The sequence below is a fragment of the Erpetoichthys calabaricus genome, chromosome 1 (assembly GCF_900747795.2).
Source record: "Erpetoichthys calabaricus chromosome 1, fErpCal1.3, whole genome shotgun sequence".
Classification (NCBI taxonomy): domain Eukaryota; kingdom Metazoa; phylum Chordata; class Cladistia; order Polypteriformes; family Polypteridae; genus Erpetoichthys; species Erpetoichthys calabaricus.
In genome coordinates this window covers 25,694,293-25,715,722 of record NC_041394.2, presented here as the reverse complement: position 1 = coordinate 25,715,722, position 21,430 = coordinate 25,694,293, and the positions used below count along the sequence as shown (strand labels likewise).

Here is a 21,430-nt window from a genome sequence, read left to right as displayed (position 1 = left end):
CGCAGCTCAATGAGTGTCTCTCGGATTCCCGTTAATAAATCGGTACTGCAAGCAAACTATGATACTTAGCGTGATGAGAAAGTCGCAAAATCAACGGAATGTTCAAGCAAATTATACAAAAAAAACAGATCTAAATCCGTTAAGTAGTTCTCTCGTGAAAAGCAGACAGACATACAAACGGGTCTAAAAAAAACTATAAGCAATTTCGCACTTGGACCACAGAATTTTTAAAACTGTTTCTTCGTGAGCACCTATGGGCCAAGGGTAACCTACATTCCAAATTTCAAGTCCCAAGTCCTCATTGTTCGTGAGATTTCGTGATCATTGAGTCAGTGGTATTTGGCTTTTAAATTTATAAATTAGTGTAGTATTTATCACTTTATAGCATAAATAAATATCTGCTGATGTTTTACCCTTAACAAGGATTCTGTTCAGACTCCTCTCTATCTATTGTTTTACAGAGGCTTTTAAAGAAATCTGTCCTGCTGGGCCTGGCTACCATTACTCCGTATCAAACATCAAAATTAACCTTGGAACTGTGGAACATGGAGCAGGGGCCAGCTCTCACGGCCAAGGACATGGACAGCAGACCACAACTACAACCCAAGCATCTGTAACCTCACCTATTGACTGTGAGTTGTCAAGTGCTAGTGCAGAACCTGATTGATGAAACCTGATGAACCCGATCTCATTTTAAGGAGTTTTCTGTCTTATCTGATTGTGGTTATTCGTGTATCCTGTCCAGTTTACCATTAAATTGCATTATTTTATTTAAACAGCATCATTAACTAATAGACCTTGAGGCCTGTAGTTTTGCTGGTGGACAGAACATGAAGAGCTTTAAAGATTTACTTAAGTAAAATGTTTAATCTGATATTTGAAAGTCTACCTAATGCAGAGCCGCAACTGGCCAACAAAATCTTATAATCCAGTGATGTCGGATGATTTACCAATTCATCCTGATTCTTTTGGTGTCATTTAAGCAACCAGAGTTAGATATGTTCAGCCAAGTTTAGTAATGAATGGCACATTAAGTTGTACCCCAAAGCTAAAACACTTAAGAGTCTCATGGAAATGTTGAATAATGTTTCTGTCATAGTGGAGCAGCTGCTTATTAGGAGCATAATAAAAGAAGAGGAGTGCAGTATGTGCCATTAATTCATTTTACTGGTAAACAACAACTCGATTCAGCTATACTATTTTTCAGGTACAATACTTGCTTTGACAAGACTGGACAGTTCTCTCTTTCAATTCCCGATGTGCAGATAATACAATATACCATAATATTCTCAAACCTAATTAATCCAGTTCAGGGCCATGGGGGGTGGTATCTGAGTCCACACAGGATCTGACACAAGAGCAGGAACGGTGCAAGGCCGAGTGCCAGTCAACATCAGGGCACATTCAAATACACACTCACAACGGGTCCATTTAGAATCGCTGATTTGCCAACCATGCACATCTTTAAGATGTGGAAGAAAATCAGCAGTGCCTGAGGAAAAACCTGCAGCACAAACATTACCCAGACACCAACTAGTGTGGAATTTGTAATAATGGTGAGACAAATCCATGGCACTTGATGCTTCACCATACCCAGTCCATGTCAGTGGATTCAGAAAGTCTTCAGAGGCCTTCACTTTCTGCACACTTTATTGTGTTGTAGGTTTCATTTGAAATGGATGAAAGTTTCCATTTTTACCCATCGATCTACACTCAATAACCCATAATGACCAAGTGAAGGCATGTTTTCAGAAAGGTTTGCAAATTTATTAAAAATCAAAAACTTCAAAAAATTCTCTCATTCATATAAGCATTCAGGCCTTTAGTTTAGTACTTTGTAGATATCCCTGAAGCCTCTATAAGCTTTACTTTGGATCTGGATGGGAAGCATCTGTAAACTGACATCTTCGGGTCTCTCCTTGCATGTTCAAGGGGGTTTAAGTCTGGGCTTTGGCTGGGCCACTCAAGGACACTCAGAGGCCTGTTCCAAAGCCACATCAGTGTTCTCTTGGATATATGCTTTGGGTCATTTTTGTGCTGAAAGGTGAACCGTCACCCCAGTCTGAGGTGGCGTGCATGCTGGAGCAGGGTCTCTTCAAGGACCTCTCTGTATCTGGCTGTATTGATTATTCCCTCAATTCTGACCAGTCCCCACCTATCCCTGCACCCCCATGTCATGATGCTGCCACCAGCAAGCTTCACCGTAGGGATGGTATTAGGCAGGTGATGAGCAGTGCCTGGTCTTCACTGGACTTGGCGTTTGGAGTTCTGCACAAAGAGTTCACATTTTGTCTCATCAGACCTGATTTTGTCATGCTCTCATAATCCTTTATACTGTCATATGCCTTTTACTCAAAAGTATTTTCTGTCTAGCCATCTATATATATAAAATCCCTATGTGCGTCCAGGTGTCCGTTTGTGGGTGTCTTCTGGTGAAGTGCGCATGCGCGGGGCACGGTGCAATGCGCAATATTACTGTCAGAGAAAGTTAGAGGCGTTTTACAGAAATACAAACCAGTATTACTGCGAGAGGAAATTAAAGGTACACAATACAGTGACGCATATTACAGTCACATACAAGCCAGTATTACTGTCAGAGGAGATTAAAGGCATATTACCGACGCGCACGCCTGTATTACCGCCAGAGAAAATTAAAGGTATATTACGGACATACAATCCAGTGGACGTACAAGACAGTATCCTTCAATAAGGGTGCGCACAAAAAGGCAAGCCTCAAAAGGGCGACCTCAATTGGGCGCAGCGAATAAAGGCGCGCGTAAATAAAGATCTGCACCTTTGTTGCTCTTCACATATTCCAGAGCCATTTGAACTAAATTATCTACGAACGCCTTTATTCGCCGCGCTCAATTGAGGTCGCCCTTTTGATGCTCGCCTTTTTGTGCGCGCCCTTATTGAATAGAACCATACAAGACAGTATTACTGTCACAGAAAATTAAAGACACACAATACACGGCGGCAGCCCACGAAGAACGGTCAGCTCAGCAAGTAAACATCAACAAAAGAAAGGCTGAAAGAAAGAAAAATACGACCAACAAAAAGAATGAGGTCAAAGTCCCTTGCCATTTAATATAGACTGTTCCTGCTAATGTTTATGCACTACTGTTCTAGCTCCCGTTATTGTAACGGGCTAAATGACTAGTTCTATAATAAATTCCTAATTAGCAGAGTACTAATTTGATGGTCACCCTTCCTACAGGTTCGGCCATCTCAAAAGAGGACTTCTGACTCTGTCTTAGAGTGACCACTGAGTTCTTGGTCTCTTCCCTGAACAGGGTTCTAATCACCTGACTACTCAGTTTGGCCAGATGGGCAACTCTAAAGAGTCCTGGTGGTTCCAAACTTCCATTTCAAAATTATTGTGGCCACTGTCCTCCTGAGAACACTTGGAGCTTTATGAATGGCTTTATCCCCTTGTCCTGATCTATGCTTCATCACAATTTGATCATGGAGGTCTACAAAGAGTTTCTTGGACTTCATGGCTTGGTTTTTGTCCTACCATGCAGTGTGAATTGTTGGACCTTTTATACACAGGTACATGTGTGCCTTTCTAAATGATGTCCAATCGGTTTAATTTGCCACAGGTGGTCGCCAATCAAGTTCTAGACACATCTCAAGGAGAATGAAAGGACCAGGATACACCTAATCACTGTATGCAGTGCAACAGCAAAGGATTTGAATGAGAGATTTCAGTTTTAGATTTTTTATAATCACACAAACCTTTCTGTAAACACGTTTCCATTTTGTCATTATGGGTTATTGCAAGTAAATTGATGCTCCAAAATGGCGCATTCATCCATTTAAAATGAAATCTACAACACAGTAAATTGTGCAGAAAGTGAAGTGGTTTGAATAGTTTCTGAATCCGCTGTATTTCACATTATACTTTGTCATTTCTCTTTGCACAAGAAAACATACTTGTCAGAGACCAAGAAAAGAATGGAACTTGGTAGAAATGGCAATTGTATGAGCTTTGACTTGAACCCATGACACTCCACTTGACTGTTACTTTCACTGAGAAGCCTGCCAGATGAGCCCCTCTTCTGCTGGCTCAGATTAAATTCTGGTATTTCCAGGGTGGCTGACAAACTAGCAGCTGTAGAACTGAACTCCAGTTCCTTCCTTCACTAGACATGAAACTAACATATACAGGCTGGTTTAGTATGGACAATGAGGAGGCACCATGTTATTTCCTGCTTTCACCGTTTTGTTGTGCAGGTCCATAATGTGACATAATAGTCACTTTGGACTCAAGTTTGGACTCTTTCCAATGTTAACCACAGGAAACCTCCCTCCTCACCATTTTTCCATTTCACCATTCCACATGCAATATTTAGCAATTAATACGACAATACAAAACATTATTGATACAAGGGAATGAAATGTAAATGCCACTTCTCCCAGAGTACTGCTCAGTGCTGTAATGTGAGTTCTGTATTGATGCTGACCTTACCTTCATTAATCATCACAGGATTGCCCGGGCACATTCAAGTTTTTGGTTGATTAGAAGAGCAACTCCTGGTTTTCACAAGTCTTGTGTTTCACACACACTGTCTGTGTTCTGTTTAGCTCATCGAACTAGGCCGAAGGAAGAAGAACGTACCTTTGTGCAAGCTTCCCCTTTCCCACTGGATGTCCGAGATGTTCCATACACTCCAGGTGAGTAGTCCTAGGGAGCTGTAGGTTCAGGCCAGACATGTGGAAAAAACAAAGCCATAATAACATAACAACTTTGTGAGCTCCTCCACATGTCATCCTCTCAATGACAGGGTGGGAGAAGGGGATCAGAAACTGTTTAATGTTTAGGTTGGAGTTCTGCCCCTAGATTCTTCCTGCTTGTGAAGTTCTCTTTGTGTCCAGTGGGGAAGGGGGGGGGGGGGTTTGGGGGGGGACCTGCTACCTGGGAATGTGTTCTTTTATAGAAATGCAGGACATACTTGAACCTGTATATATGCCCCTTCATTGGCCATGGCAGAAATATTAAGACAAGTGAAATGTGGTTCAAATGGATATAAACGTAAATAATAATATATTAATAAATAAATATATGTAAATAATAATATAAATACACACATATATACTTGCCACATTATCAGATACATCTGTTCAGCTGCTTATTAACACAAATATCTAATCAGCCGATCACATGGCAGCAACTCAATGCATTTAGGCCTGTAGACATTGTCAGGATGACCTGCTGAAGTTCAAACTGAGCATCAGAATGTTGAAGAAAGGTGACTTAAAAGACTGTGAACTTGGCATGAATGTTGGTGGCATGGTGGCATGAATGACGGGCTGGTCTGAGTATTTCAGAATCTGCTGATCTTCTGGGATTTTCATACACAGCCATCTTCAGGGTTTACAGAGAATGGTCCGAAAAAGGGAAAATATCCAGTGAGCGGCAGTTCTCTGAGTGATAATCCATCCATCCATTTTCCAACCCGCTGAATCCGAACACAGGGTCACGGGGGTCTGCTGGAGCCAATCCCAGCCAACACAGGGCACAAGGCAGGAACCAATCCTGGGCAGGGTGCCAACCCACCGCAGGACCTGAGTGATAATGCCTTGCTGATGTCACAGGTCAAAGGATAATGGCCAGACTAGTTTGAGATGATAGAAAGGTAACTCAAATAACCACTCATCACAACCGAGGTATGCAAAAGAGCATCTCTGAACGCACAACACATCACTTTGAAGCAGATGGGCTACAGCAGCAGGACACCACACAGGATGACACTCCTGTCTGCTACAGGACTGTCTACACATTTTTGGGTATATTGCCATATATTTCATTTTTGTAAGGGGTTTGTTAGGAGAGTCTGTTGAGGGAGAATGCTTAGAGGATATATTTACACACTGTTGAAAAAGTGAAGCATGGCATTTTGGTAAATGTGAGAAATGTCAAGCTTAACAAGATGGCGTGTTTTGATTAAGAAATATAAATAAACACAATTTTTTTGGTATGCTATCTCATGGACCATTTTGTTTCCCTGAGCATTGTTGTGAAGCATTTTATTTGAAAAGGCCAGTTTAGGGTATAGGAGGAAAATAAATCCAGTAAAGCACATTCTTCTTCTTGTTCTTCTTGTTCTTCTTCTTCTGCCTCTTTATCTCCTCCCACTTCTATGTAGAGTCAATTTGCTTGATCAACCCTCTCCATACAACCCAGTCCTTCACTTCCTCCCTATCAGACTCTCCACCCATCCATTTTTACTGCTTATCTGAGGTCTGGAGGCAGCAGTCTAAGCTAAGGAAACCAGATGTCCTTTTTCCCTGCCACCTCTTCCATTTCTTGAGGGAATATTAAAGTGTCTGCAGGCCAGCTGTGAGATAAAATCTTTCTCGTGTGTCCTAGGTCTGCCCCAGTGTCTCCTCCCGGTTGGACATGACCAAAACATCTCTGCAAGGAGGTATCCCAAAGGCATCCATCTGAACCACCTCAGGTTCAATGCAGAGGAGCAGTGACTCTTCTTTGAGCTCTTTTGGAATGTCTAGGTTCATTCCCCTTCACAAAGGCTCTGCCCAGACACCCATCTGCTTGTATCTGCCATGTAGTTATTTTGGTCATTACACAAAGTCCATGCTCATAGATGAGGGTAGGCACGTAGATCAACCGGTTTGCAAGAGTTTTGCCTTTCTGCTTAGCTCTCTCTTCACCATGGCTGCAGGTGTTGCTCAGTGTCACTTGTCTATCTTTGTGCCTCCTTCTTCCATCATTCGTGAACAAGACTCCAGGATTCTTAAACTCCTCTCCTTGAGGTAGCACCTCCTCCCCAGCCTGAAGCGTGCACTCCATCCTTTTCCTGCTGAGAACCATGGCCTCAGACTTCTGGGCTCTGATCCTGTCAGTTAGACCTTTTCCTTTAAATCTGCCTTTATTGTATCCATCCATTTCTGCTTTTACCTCCCTTGCTTTCTATTCCTTTGATGGAAGCAAAGTAACTAGTGAGAGTGCCTCACAGCTCTAGTGATCCTCAATTATTTCTGAGCCCAGCACTGTGTCAATTTTTTGTAGCCCAAAATACCCAAAGTAGTGTAAGGCCTCCAAAAAAAAAGCCAGGACAGCAGGCCAGAATCCCTAGAGAGTGTGCACACAAAAGTAGCCCGAGCTCCCACTCCAGTAGCTGGCTTTGGCCTACACTGTGCCAAAAAGCACATACAGTCATATGAAAAAGTTTGGGAACCCCTCTTAATTCTTTGGATTTTTTTTGGCTGAGCTTTCAAAGAAGCAACTTCCTTTTAATATATGACATGCCTTATGGAAACAGTAGTATGTCAGCAGTGACATTAAGTTTATTGAATTAACAGAAAATATGCATTATAATAAAATTAGACAGGTGCATAAATTTGGTCACCCCAACAGAGATATTACATCAATACTTAGTTGAGCCTCCTTTTGCAAATCTAACAGCCTCTAGACGCCTCCTATAGCCTTTGATGAGTGTCTGGATTCTGGATGGAGGTATTTTTGACCATTCTTCCATACAAATCTCTCCAGTTCTGTTTAATTTGATGGCTGCTGAGCATGGACAGCCTGCGTCAAATCATCCTATAGATTTTCGATGATATTCAAGTCATGGGACTGTGACGGCCATGCCAGAACATTGTACTTCTCCCTCTGAATGCCTTTGTAGATTTTGAACTATGTTTTGGGTCATTGTCTTGTTGGAATATCCAACCCCTGCGTAACTTCAACTTTGTGACTGATGCTTGAACATTAACCTGAAGAATTTGTTGATATTGGGTTGAATTCATCTGACCCTCGACTTTAACAAGGGCCCCAGTCCCTGAATTAGCCACACAGCCCCACTGCATGATGGATCCTCCACCAAATTTGACAGTAGGTAGCAGGTGTTTTTCTTGGAATGCGGTGTTCTTCTTCTGCCATGCAAAGAGCTTTTTGTTATGACCAAATAATTCAATTTTTGTCTCATCAGTCCAAAGCAATTTGTTCCAAAATGAATCTGGCTTGTCTAAATGAGCATACAACAAGTGACTCTGTTTGTGGCGTGAGTGCAGAAAGGGCTTCTTTCTCATCACCCTGCCATACAGATATTCTTTGTACAAATTGTACTTAATTGTAGAACGATGTACAGATAAACCATCTGCAGCAAGATGTTCTTGCAGGTCTTTGGAGGTGATCTGTGGGTTGTCTGTAACCATTCTCACAATCTTGCTCATATGCCGCTCCTGGATTTTTCTTGGCCTGCCAGACCTGCTGGGTTTAACAGCAACTGTGCCTGTGGCCTTCCATTTCCTGATTCCATTCCTTACTGTTGAAGCTGACAGTTTAAACCTCTGAGATGGCTTTTTGTAGCCTTCCCCTAAACCAGGAGACTGAACAATCTTTGTTTTCAGATCTTTTGAGAGTTACTTTGAGGATCCCATGCTGTCACTCTTCAGAGGAGAGTCAAAGGGAAGGACAACTTGCAATTGACCACCTTAAATATCTTTATCTCTCATGATTGAACACACCTGTCTATGAAGTTCAAGGCTTAACGAGCTAATCCAATCCAATTTGGTGTTACAAGTAATCAGCATTGAGCAGTGACAGGCATTCAAATCAGCAAAAAACACCCCAGTACTCAGATGTTTCTAGAAAATGAAAGACATACCACTGTTAACTTTTTTATTGAAAGGAGAGTCAATTATTATGCAGGCTGAGAGGGATTCCCAAACATTTTCATATGACTGTACTTCAGAGTTTAAGAAATATCCTTAATAGTCCCAAAATAACAATAAATCAGCTTCACAAGAGGGAGACCCATGAGATCTAGCTTGCAGCACAAAGTTCAACCAGGAATATTTATAAAAATAAATTTTATTTATTAATAACTGTCTGTCCCCCGCGGCTCCACCCGCATAATAGTGAAACAGGACAAACTTTTAAAAAACAGGTATCGCTAACTAAGTGGAGGCAAGGCACGCTGCAAAACGTGTCCAGAGGTAGACCGACTCAAGCAGAGGCTGGCGCGTGAGTGAGGATGGCCCTGCCCGGCTCCCCACTCTTGATGTAATGCTTCTACTTAACGTGATGACAGAAGTCACAAAATCAAACAGAATGTTCAAGCAAATTATAGAAAAAAACCCAATCTAAATCCGTTAAGGAGTTCTCTCTTGAAAAGCGGACAGACATACAGATAGACAGACAGACGTTGGATTTTATATGATATAGAGATTCTAAAAGGAAGAAAAGAGGTAAAATGGATTGGCCAACAAGGCAATGTTAAGCAATCTAGTCTCAGAATATTAAGAGAAGAGTCAAAAACCTAGCAAATACAAATAAATCTCAATAGCGAAATTTAAAACTCACCAACCACCAAGCGCATACACTGTCCTGTGGAGGTTGACAGGTGGTCCCGCCTCTTGGGGAACCACCCAGAAAAGACTAGAGACATGGCAGAACAAGCATCCACACATAGAAATGAAATGATAAACAAAACTGATAGAAAAAATACATAATTATGCAGATAATAAAAATAAACATAACAACATTAACGTGAATGATATTCACCATAGGACCAAAAATGAAGAAAAATGACATGAAAAAGGAATTTAAATGTAAGTTAGCAAATCCTTCCAATGTCATTGTGAGGGTGTCCTGCATCCCTTCGTGGGTTACTGCTGCCTGACTTTTATCGAATGATATTGTTATGTTACCTGCATACACATCATGGAAACTCAAAATTGACAGTGTCAGCGAGTCAGACATGGGTTCAAAGGCTAGAGTACCAGCCTAGCAAAACCCCTGCTACACACTGCTGCATAATGCTGTACATTGGTGGTGGCTGAAGTTTCCCCCCACATCTCTAAGTAAAGTACTTTGAGCGTCTTGAAAAGTGGTATATAAATACAATGTCTTCTTCTTCTTTAAATAAAATAATGAAAAAAATCAAAATTAATAGTCAATGCCAGCACTTGCCATTTTGTATCTTGGTTCCTCTTATATACAGACTCTCAGAGCCTCATCGCACTGTGGAGTTGAGTCCTTAAATGAACGCAGGGCCGAATGTATAGGAAATCCTGGAAGGGGCGGAGTTTCGGTCAGCAGCCGGGGCGTGGTCAGAGGCCGTCTGTGCCTTGTCCTTCAAAGCTGCAGATAAAAATGAAGAGGATGTTAGTGAGAGTGTCCCCTCTTGCCCCAGGGTGGAATGGCTTACCTTGGCAGACCCCTAGAGGGTGTCACCTAAGAACATGTGGGGGACAAGAGGTAAAAGTATATGATTTTGTATCATCGGTGATGACTAGGAATAGGTGGCATCATAGCATGTTTAGTGTATGAATCCTATTTGGTAAGCTGGTCCATTTCAGAGTACCCACTTGCACACTAGACCAATGAATGCAGCGTCACCAAGTAGCTCAACATGCTCATCATGTTTATCAGAGCAGGCCGACACAATAGAAAGGAGAATACCAAGTCAGTGGATGCGCGCAAAATTAAACCTTCATCTATGGAGCCATGAGGTAGACGTGCACTAATTTTTTGCTGTAGTTGAACCCAAATTATCAAGTCGAAATGAAGCTGATACTTAACGCACATAAGGGTCAAACTCTCCACCCACAACAAGGACACTGGCATTTACAACACAGAAATAAATTAAATATATTGATATTGATGTTGTGCATATCTCTTAACAGTCTGTCTTTGGTTCAAGAACACCCCATGCTTTTTTTCCACAAATATCTGTAAATAATTTGAGCTGCTTCTGTGTTGGTCTATTTAGTAGAAGTACAGTCATCCATCTTTGAGGCCAGTGTTTCCAGTCATTGGCATCATTCAATGTGTCTGACAGAAGACTTTCACATACACTGGGGATAAATGTGTCTGATGGTGTTCACATGAACATGGAGCTGCAGCCCTTCACTTCTTGCAGTATATAGGCATTTCCCAGGAATAAAGACATCCCTGGTATTTACATAGGAGGCTCTTCCAGACGCAGTTGAAGTCTCGAACCAGCAATGAAAGGAAAGAAGCATACCATGGATGCCTAAGTTTAGCCCTGGTAAACTGCCAGATACACTTAAGTTTTGGCTGGCATGATGTCGGGGCTGATGTTAGCATAATGCAGCAATCCCATTAAGTTTTCCCAGAAAAGAGAATATTTGCCTTTTTTTTAAATAAGCCATCATATACTGCAGAGATATTGCAATATCTGTTATTAACAAGTAAGAAAATGCAGGCATGGCTTAGCATACAAGTGCATTCAGAGACTTGGCTAGCCGATTTGAAGGTTCCCTCACTTTATCAAAGACTTTGATACCACATTTTTGCTTATTAAAAATTTTTGTAATGATGAGGGTGGTGCAGTGGGTAGCACTGCTGCTTCACAGTTAGGAGACCCGGGTTCGCTTCCCAGGTCATCCCTGCATGGAGTTTGCATGTTCTCCCTGTGTCTGCGTGGGTTTCCTCCCACATTTCAAAGACATGCAGGTTATGTGGATTGGCAATCCTAAATTGTCCCTAGTGTGTGCTTGGTGTGTGTGTGCACGCCCTGCGATGGGCTGGCGCCCTGCCTGGGGTTTGTTTCCTGCCTTGCGCCCTGTGTTGGCTGGGATTGGTTCCAGCAGACCCCTGTGACCCTGTGTTAGGATATAGCTGGTTGGATAATGGATGGATGGAAATTACTACTCATCTATTCAGATATACAAGACAGACATTGAGTCAGAGAGCCCTGAGCATCAGGGTCAGTCGGTGCTGTAGACAAGTAAAGCTGTGTGTCATCTGCATAGCTATGATAGCTCACTTTTGAAATAATCTGGCCTATAGATTGAAAGTAACAGTGTGCCCAGAATAGATTCTTTTGGTACGTCATATATAATATCATGGATCTCTGAACTACAATCATCCCTTCAGAACAGCCACATGTGTTGTAGCTATGTAGGAATTGCACCTCCTTCTAAGCCGCTTAAACCCCAGAGAAAATGATGTTCCTCATAGTAAATGGTGACTAGTTTAACCTTGGGTTGTTTTCATTAATTTTTCATAGAAGGTAGAGGGCATCTTTGCTTAGATGTGAACACATAGTCCATAAAAAGTTACTGACATGAGGTTTCGAATGGGTCTAAAAATTACAGAGTTCCTCAGGTAATAATTATTTTACCTCACCTTCTGGTGTATAACTAACCCCATCCAAATAGGGCTTTACCTGCTTCAGTTTGATATATTCAGTCATATGATGAGACCTAACCTTCAATTCAGGTACAATAAGGGATGGTGAGGATAGCAATAACAATGTTATTACTTTCATAAGGAATACATAAAATCATTATTAATGAACTGAATAAATTAATCCAGATTTAACTTTCCCCGGATTTAACTTTCCCCGCCTACCTCTGGCCCCGCCCCATTCCATGTTCTTTTGTTTCAGTGCGCAGGACTGCTGGTGCTTTACAGTTTTTCTGTCAAGAGCAGCTGTCAGACAAGTAAAAGAAAAATGTAGAAAAGTATACAAGTTGAAGTAACTGCACTGAAGTAGAAAAACAATTCATAGTTGAATTCTCACAGAATGTTTCCCTGTTTTAAAATAGACGAGTTCTCAAATTCAAAAATGCTTTTCAATGGGAGATTTTAAAATTTCACAAATGAGTACTGTATTTGAGATATCTCAATGAAAATGGAACTATTCTGACAAATGTTCTTCAAGAGCAAGCCTGACAAATTCCAACAAAATCAGTCCAAAAATCATGCCAAGTTGTTTCTTACAGATAGACAGGCAGAGGTGGCTATTGCAGTAGGTGCTTTAGCATTATATGTGAGCATACCTAATAATGTGGAGTAAATAAGTTATAATGTTGTATTTCTTGTGATCATCACAAGACATACAGGGGTAAACTCAAGAATGACCCCATTTTCTTAAACCTACTGCATATGCACCCTGTTTTGTGACTGGTACTTCTTCTGTCTGTAGCCTTGCAACTTATCAGCAAATCAGTGGCATGAAAGTTTGATGGTGTCGCCCACCTCACGCAGTCCATAGATTACTTGTCCTGGGGCCGAGACTGAAATCTCATACAGACTTTTTGGGTATTCTGTTTGACTTGTTACTATAAATGAAAATCCCTGCCATGTAACCTGAGATATGGACAGCTATCAGAATCCCCAGTTCTCTTTTAGTGGCAGATGTAGCTGGGGCTTCAAGGATGCATCAAGATAAGCAATAATTTTTCTTTCAGCTTCTCTGATAGTTTTTGATTTATTTTTCATACAGAGACTAGCGTATGTGACTCAAGGCCACATATCTGTGGATCTGGAACATGTGTGCCTCTTCAGGGTAGCAGATATTTGTGTGAGTGCCACCCTGGCTACCAACAGGTCAACCAGCAAGCTCCATGTGTAGGTAAGTGGCAACCAAGCTGTGGTCTTATCATGGCTCTGTCCTGACCTCAACTGAACACTAGCTCTTTCTATCTTTGTTGTTCAATCATTGGGTTTGTGATGGGGTTAGCAGCTTAGAATGTCAGCTTGTTGGAAACTCGAAAGTCTCCAAGCACAAATCACCCAAAAACTCAAAAAATACCCACTTGAAGGGGAAACCGTGACAACACATCTACTAACAAGGGCAAAAAAGACACAATCTTTATGAATAAAAAGATTTATTTTCACAAAAATGCTTTCATTAAAAACCAGGTCTGTGAAGCAAAATAAGCAAAAATGAGTTGCCTGAAAACACAAAGCAATCTAAGCAAACAAATCCAAAGTCAAAAAACAGAGCAAAATAGTCAAATATTCCAGGAAATCACAAAAACTCATTCACCAACTCCCAAGCACATTTGAATAAACCACAAGGGACTGTGGGATCTCCTCACCTTTATAAGACTTATAGCACCTGATGGGCAGGTGACCCCACCTCTTGTGGAACCAACCACAAAACACAAAGAAAATAGGGAGTAAAGCAAATAGCTAGTAACAGTAATATAAAAAGTAACAGTAACATAAATAAAATACTCAAAAATTAACAAAAAAGACGTAAAACAAGAATTTAAACCCTGGCTGAAATAATACACTTAAGTCCCCAAATTTTCTAAATAATGTTTTAACACTAGAATTACCAAAGCCAAAGAAAAAACTCATAATCCCGGCCCACCTTAGATCCGTTCGCACCCCTCTGTCAGCGTCTTTTGTGTTGTAAATGTGTCGATCAACTCAGACAGCAAGCAGTCTGTTATCCCATCCCTCCACCAACGCAGAAAGGGCAGAAAGTTCTCTCAGCTCAATTCTGTTTACCTGCGTGTGACTTGCCTGGAGTTGTATAGGGTAAATAATATATCATTATTTGGAATACATGCATTTCATGTGTGTTCCAGGTCTACAACAATCTATGTAAACACATTGTTAAAACAGAAACATTTTTCATGTTTTAGTAATAATTGACAAAATGTAGACATGAAGTGTATAATGTGTGGAAGCTCCACGCAACTATTGTTATGGTTTTATCAAGAAAAGGTTTGGGGTTGGCCACACCTCAAATCATGAAATCCCTGTCCTTGATGTGGACACCCACAGTTATATGTCATCTTCTAGCCCTCTATGCTCTTTTCCTGAACTTATCTGTTTTAATGCACAAACAGCTCACAGCCGCAATGCACTTGCACCTAGGAATTTACACAGGATGAACTGCTTCTGTGACTCACTGTTGAAATTGCCAGAACAGAGCAAAAAGGGAAGCAGGCTTAGATACTTTATTCAGTCATTATAATCTTCATTATGCCAAAAGCAGGAGCAAAGGAAATTAGTGTAACAGTCACAACTATACAACTTGGAAGTTCATCAGCTTTCACAGACAATTTCAACCAAAGGACCCAATGTGCAGTGCTATTCTGGAGGCTGCTAGTTCTTACGGTTACTCTGCATGCAGCTTAAGGTAATTCACCGTATGAAGATTTCTTGATGGCTGTGCTCATCTCTTCCTCTGATCAGCTATTGTCTACTGTTATAAAACCATCTGAGATGCGATTGTGTCCTTGAGGTTGTGCAATTATATGGAATTATAATGAACCATTTAGGTCCATACCTTGCTTCTAAATTTTAAAGTCTGGAAGTGTCACAATCTGAATGATGTATCTAGTTCTTATGCTTCTAAGAATGGATAAATGCTGAGCAGCAAACACTAAATTTACCCTTAGAGGGTGCTGCATGGAGACAAGCTCCCTATTATGATGGACTTTCATATGACCCGGAAGTGTTTCCATCGAGCAGTGGCCCTGGCACCGGAAGTACTCCCACGTCCTTAACAAAAGGGACCGCACTCCCTTACCTAGGTGAGTCAGAGCTGAGAGGATGTGGGGCAAATGGAGGAGGGCAGTGTGGTGGTGAGAAGAATTGGTTTGTGGTGAGAGAAACTTGTGCTTTGTTAACTTGTGGAGGTATTGTGTATTTTGGTATAATAAACACACTTTTATTTGATCCTGGGACTCTTAGTGTGTTCGTGTTGGGGTTTGGGGCTCACTGATGCCCTGCTTTGTATCACACTATCAATTGGGCAATTGGGTAGAATGGCTGGACAGAAGCCACTTTTGAGTAAAAGGCATATGACAGTTTAAATAATAATTAAGCATTAATTGTGAAATGAAAGTTTGGAACCACCAGGACTCTTCCTAGTGTTGGCCGTCCAGCCAAACTGAGTAACCAGGCAAGTAGGACTTTGAAGAATAGGATGACCGAGAAACCAACAGACACGCTAACAGGGCTTCAGACGTCCTCAACTGAGTTTGGACGGTTTGTCCGAAGGACATCATCTCAACAGCTCTCTTGAGTAAAAGGTATACGATAGTCCTATTGGAGTTTGTCAAATGGCATTTAAAAGACTTAAAGGTCTGATGAGACAAATATTGAATTGAAGAACTCCACGCACTATGTCTAGTGAACACCAAGCACTGCTTACCACCTGCCTCATATCATTTACGGTAATGCATGGTGGTGCCAGCATCATACTATGGGAGTGCTTCACTGCAGCAGGGACAGGGAGACTGATGGGAAGGAGGAATGCAGCCAAATACAGAGAATCTTGAAGAGAATCTGGTTCACCTTTCAGCACGACAATGACCCGAAGAATGCAGACACCTGTGAAATGGCTTTGGGACAAGACTCTGAGTGTCCTTGAGTGGCCCAGCCAAAACCCAGACATAAACCCAGGAGAACGTGAGTGGAGAGACCTGAAGATGGCAGTTTACAGACGCTTCTTATCCAACCTAACTAATTAAGAGGATCTAATTAAGAGGACCGGCCAGGAAAAATGACACAAACTTTAAGATAAAGTGGCTTACACCAGGCATGTCAAACTCACTACCATTGGTGGGCCGCTTTGACTGCCATACGTGCGTCAGCAGGCTGCACTGTAACAAATACTGTTATACAAAGTTACTGTAGCTTTCTTTCCAATACTGAAAACTTTAAAAAATGTAACATTTAAAGTTTAAAGAAAAACAATTTATTTCCATACAATCTCCGTACAACAGTGCACAATTACAGTCTGATATCTATTTCTTTTGTCCCAACACTTGGCATCTCTTGTTAGTAACCAGTTCGTCAATATCAGGCTTGAAATTTTGTGCAGCTGCAACTTTTATGAGGGATGAAAGGTGCTTGACGGTAAGTCTTCAGTGATGTGGGGTTTTGGTCGCTTTCATTAACAAAAACAAAACAGTACTCTCGATGCCAACTTACGGATCTGCACATACAAGGGGGGTAGGTAACCATACAAGCCTGGCACACCAACTTCATTGTATTTTGCCTTCAGAATAGAATCTGACTGCAGTTCAATCAATTCCATTTGGATATTCCCAGGCACATTCTCAACGTTGTAAGAGTATGGTGATGTAAACAGCGCAAAGTCCTGTTCGTGTGAACTGAAATCATGAAAATGCATTGCTCAGTAATTCAAGTTAGAAAACAAATCCTCCAAAAATCAAATTGTCAGTTGAATGCTTAAGAGCCTGACATGTAGGAAAATGGACAAGATTCTCATTTCTTAATTGATGTGTCCACAGACGAATCTTGCCTTGGAAGCTTTTCACATCATCGTACATTGTAGCTAAGAGTTTTCCTTGTAACTTCAGATTCAAGTCATACAAATGTCCAGTCAAATCCACAGCAAATGCCAAGTCCTGCACCCACATGTCATCGTTCAGAAAACTCACATCTTTTCCTTTCATCTCTAGAAACAATGTTATTTGTTCTCGCAGCAGGAAGAACCTCTTCAATACTTTGTGACAAGATAACCAATGTACCTCCGTATAATAAGGAATGGTGTCAAATTCACTTCCTACATCGTCCAGTAATGAAGTAAATTGTCGATGATTTAGTCCACGTGCACGAATGAAGTTGACTATTTGTGTAACTGGTTTAAGGACTTTGTCTAGTTTCAAAACCTTCGAAAACAACAAGTGCAGTGGAAGTGAGCAAACTTGCAATCAGGTTCTTTCTCACGTATTTTTGACAACAGCCTCGCACCAACACCGTTAGTGTGTCCCACCATTGTAGCAGCCCCATCTGTTGCCAAACAAACAAGCTTTTCCTTAGGCAGAGTGTACTGAGAAAGAACTTCTTCAACCTTGTTGAAAATGTCCTCGCTGGTAGTCGTGTTATACAAGGGAACAAGTTCCAACAACTCCTCTGTAATTTCTAAGTTTGTGTCACAAGCTCTTATAAATACAGCAAGCTGTGCAATGTCTGTTACATCTGTCGACTCATCAATGGTGATCGAAAAGTATTCTAATTCAATTGACTTATTTCGAAACTGTTCCCTCAAGTTGCAGCCTAGCACTTCAGTTGCGATGTCGCGGCTCATTAACTTTGGTCAAGGCTCATGGGGGGATCAGTGTCATGCCTAGGGTATCAAGGAGCTGATGGTGCAGCTGCAATTATACTAGCAGATGACGTTTCCGGTATCGTAATGCCATGGGAAAATGCACTTTTGTCAGAAGGCGGAAATAAGAAAAGTCAATAAGTAATGCCGAAGATGCAGAATGATTCAATCACAAACGATAGTAATCATTTTGTACAAGTTTATTGCTAACTAGGATCTGTCATACAGATTTCTGTTGCAGGCCACGTGTTTGACATGCCTGGCTTACACGACAAGCCTTGGAACTGGAATTTTTGCCAATGAAAATGAAGTGTTAATTTTACAAGAATTAAGTGGATATGACTGGTGATCTTTGTTGTAACCTGAATGACCTGTTCTTGTCCAGATTGTTCTGATGTTCTAATCTCTGTCACAGCCAGGGGGTGGCTGCGGTCAATAAATAATGAGCCCAGATGCAATGCATCCTCTGTACCCCTCCTATTTGTGTCCCTGTTGAAGGCCACAGTGATGCATTTAATATTTGGTTGACCTTCATGGCTGCCTACAGGAGATCCATTTTAAAGCTGGTTAATCATAATTATCCTGAAAATCATTTCTAATGCTTACCTCATATTTTCTCTTCTCAGATGTAGATGAGTGTCGAGAGACCCCCAATCCTTGTACAAATAGCCACTGTGAGAATACAGCTGGCAGCTACAGATGTGTATGTTCTACAGGCTTCCGGATGAATCCTCAGAGAACCAAATGCATAGGTGAGTCTTTTTTTCTTCCTGTTCTGTAAGGTTTTGTGGTGTATAAAATACCAAAGAGCCATAATTGAGTAAAAGTAGTTACACTTCTGAAAGGTGACTTTGGTAAAAGAAAAATTTAGCCAAGAGAAAACTACTCAAGTTGAATATTAAGTTCATTTAACTATCCAAAGTACAAGTAATTGTAGGGTCTCTTCACATTTTATATATACGAGGGGGGAATCTAAAAATATCTGGTAGTGTCAAAAACTAAACTTTATTACACATCTTGCAACACCCTTGTCCCAGCTCTCCTCCCAATTCTTTTAACATTTCCTGTATTTGTTTTTTGTTACCGTGTCCAGAGCCTCCTGTGATTTTTTTTTTCTGGATTTCGTCCATGGTAGCGAATCGTCTTCCCTTCAGTCTTAGTTTTAATTTTGGAAACAAAGAAAAGTCATAGAGAATGAGATCTGGCGATTACAGTGGGTGTGAGGCAACACCCACATTGGTTTTTTGGTCAAAAACTCTTTGACTGACAACGCGGTGTGTGGAGATGCACACGGCACAGTGTGGTATAGCGGGTCCACAGCTCTCAGCAAAGGCCAGTTTAAAATAAATAATCGCGTTCGCGGCTTAGGGAAGGGCCGTGGTAGTTGTGGCTGAAGCAGTTCTCAGGGCGATCTGTGGTGTGGGTGTTTCTCACCTAAGTGCACGGGTGGGAGACTGCTGTGGTAGAAGGTTCGAGGTAAACAGGAGGTAGACAGCAGATGTAGAATAAAAAAAGTAATTTCTTTATTCTTTGGTGAGCAGAGGAAACTATTGCAGCCCCTGTCAGCTTTGTGTCACTGACAGTTTACCAATAATAGCCCCATCTTGCGGGGGGGTGCGCTTGATTTTTATAACAGGGTACAGAGACAGCTTGTCATGGGATAAGGTTACACAATTCTTTGGGGGAATTTAGTAATATTACAACACATTTGTTCAAAACAACTTAAGAAGAAGTGAAAGAACCTATTACTGTTGATTAAACAAAAATCACAGACGTTTGAACTTTAAAAAAGATTAGCAGTTTTCCTGAGTACAGACTATAAGTCAGCAGTTTGACAAAATTGTTGCAAGTTTGTTCTTTCAGCTTTGCGTACACGCTTATTTTTTTTTTTATGTAAGTCTTATTAATAAACAATTAATCTTTAGTTCATTAGTTTAAGTAAGTCATATTAATAATCAATTAATCCATAGCCTATTAATGCAATCTAGTAATATACTTATAGATAAAATGATTATGCAGGTAATGGTTTCCCTCTTTTAACAATCTTAATGCATTCATATGGTTAACACAAAGAACTCTTATACTTGCAAATATATATACATGTACATTTTCTTAGCATCAGCTGGTTTGCATAATAATATATTTTCCATCCACCCAGATGCACACAGATAGTAATCATCAAGGCATTTTAGATTTGTTTATCTAAGTACAAAAATAGGTCAAAAGGTCCTCAGTCCAAGATTCTTTGTTAAACTATTATTTAATATATTGATTCAAATTTTTTATTATTCTACACTGCCCACATCCGTCATTGGTCCTGGGGCTGCTAATTTATCGCGGCTGCTATGCCCTCTCGACATATATAGAAGCGCGAGACGGGAAATGGGGAAAGTGGAGAACAAGAAAGGAAAGAAAGACGGCGGTTGCTGGAGAGCATGGAGCAGGAGAGAGAGAGAGAACTGGCGCGAGTGAATGCTCACAGGCAGCTGTACGGAAGCCTGGGTGTTAGGCTGACACCCGGGAGTTGTAGTAATGGTCAAGTAGCGGGAGTGACCAGTGAAGGGCAACTGGCCGCGTAAGGCCGGGAAGGCAGCGGGAGGCAGGAGGCTTGGTGGAGAAGTCCTTGATGTGAGCGTCCTGGTCATCAAGGATACCAAGTCTCGAGTCTGGGATGAGTGCGCGACCGAAGCCAGGATCGGGAGGCCTCCAGACCTGTTTGAAAAGAGAGTGAAAGACAGCTGCAGAGAGAGCGTCTCGCCTGCTGTGGGGCCCAGACGGGTGAAGCAGGAGAGACGCTAGGATAGAAGACATCGGGCTCTGAATGGTATTTTAAAGGACTGCTTCCAGCGTTGTTTTAACCTCGTTTTTAAAGGATTGTTTTTGTATTGATTTTTAAACCTCCACGTTTCTTTTATGGATTATTTATTTAATGAAGAATTTGACTCACTGCACTTTATTTATTTGAATACTTTGTTTTGATTGTTTATAAATAAAAGCACTTTTGTACCATCCCCTTGCTATGTTGTTGCCTCACTGTCTAGCTCATCGGTAACATTACCGACGGTGTAGGGTTCAAGGGCCCCCGAACAGCAGATGGGAGCATGGAACCGAACCCGCATCGTCACACACAGCTCTGGATGTTTTGTTCCTGATGCTTTCCTGCAGACACCTTACAAGTTCAGTGTAATGATGTTGATTGCCAGTCTGTTCACAAGGATCAAACTGTTTATTAGATTACATTACATTACATTACATTAGATTAGTAAACTTTATTAATCACAAAGGGAAGTCAAGCAAGATGACACTTTTGATTGGCTAACTAAAAAGATTACAATATGCAAGCTTTCGATGCAACTCAGGCCCCTTCTTCAGGCAAGATGTAATACAGAAACTGGAGTTCCCTGTCCTTATATAGACACTCTAGGACAAGAAACAACATTGAAAAACCTTTAAGTGAGACATCTTAAATGTAAAAAATTAATAGACCTCTCCAGGCTAAGATTCATTAAGCAAGAGAGAAGAACAGTGTATGGTCAAGATCTTTGGATAACATAACTGTCCAACAAAGTCTTTTGAAGTTTCTGATGAGTTTTTCAATATAATGTGGG

At 41.2% G+C, this 21,430-nt stretch overlaps 1 protein-coding gene across 1 annotated transcript in view; it reads left to right on the top strand.

Moving 5' to 3' along the window:
* The window catches only part of LOC114647801 (latent-transforming growth factor beta-binding protein 1-like), a 636,168-nt gene that overhangs the window by 515,848 nt on the left and 98,890 nt on the right, over nucleotides 1–21,430 (top strand). Inside the window, exons 12-15 of the mRNA XM_028796447.2 lie at nucleotides 462–632; nucleotides 4,588–4,677; nucleotides 13,227–13,355; nucleotides 18,449–18,574. Coding sequence (XP_028652280.2) covers nucleotides 462–632; nucleotides 4,588–4,677; nucleotides 13,227–13,355; nucleotides 18,449–18,574 — 516 coding nt within the window. The remainder of the gene's footprint in view (nucleotides 1–461; nucleotides 633–4,587; nucleotides 4,678–13,226; nucleotides 13,356–18,448; nucleotides 18,575–21,430) is intronic.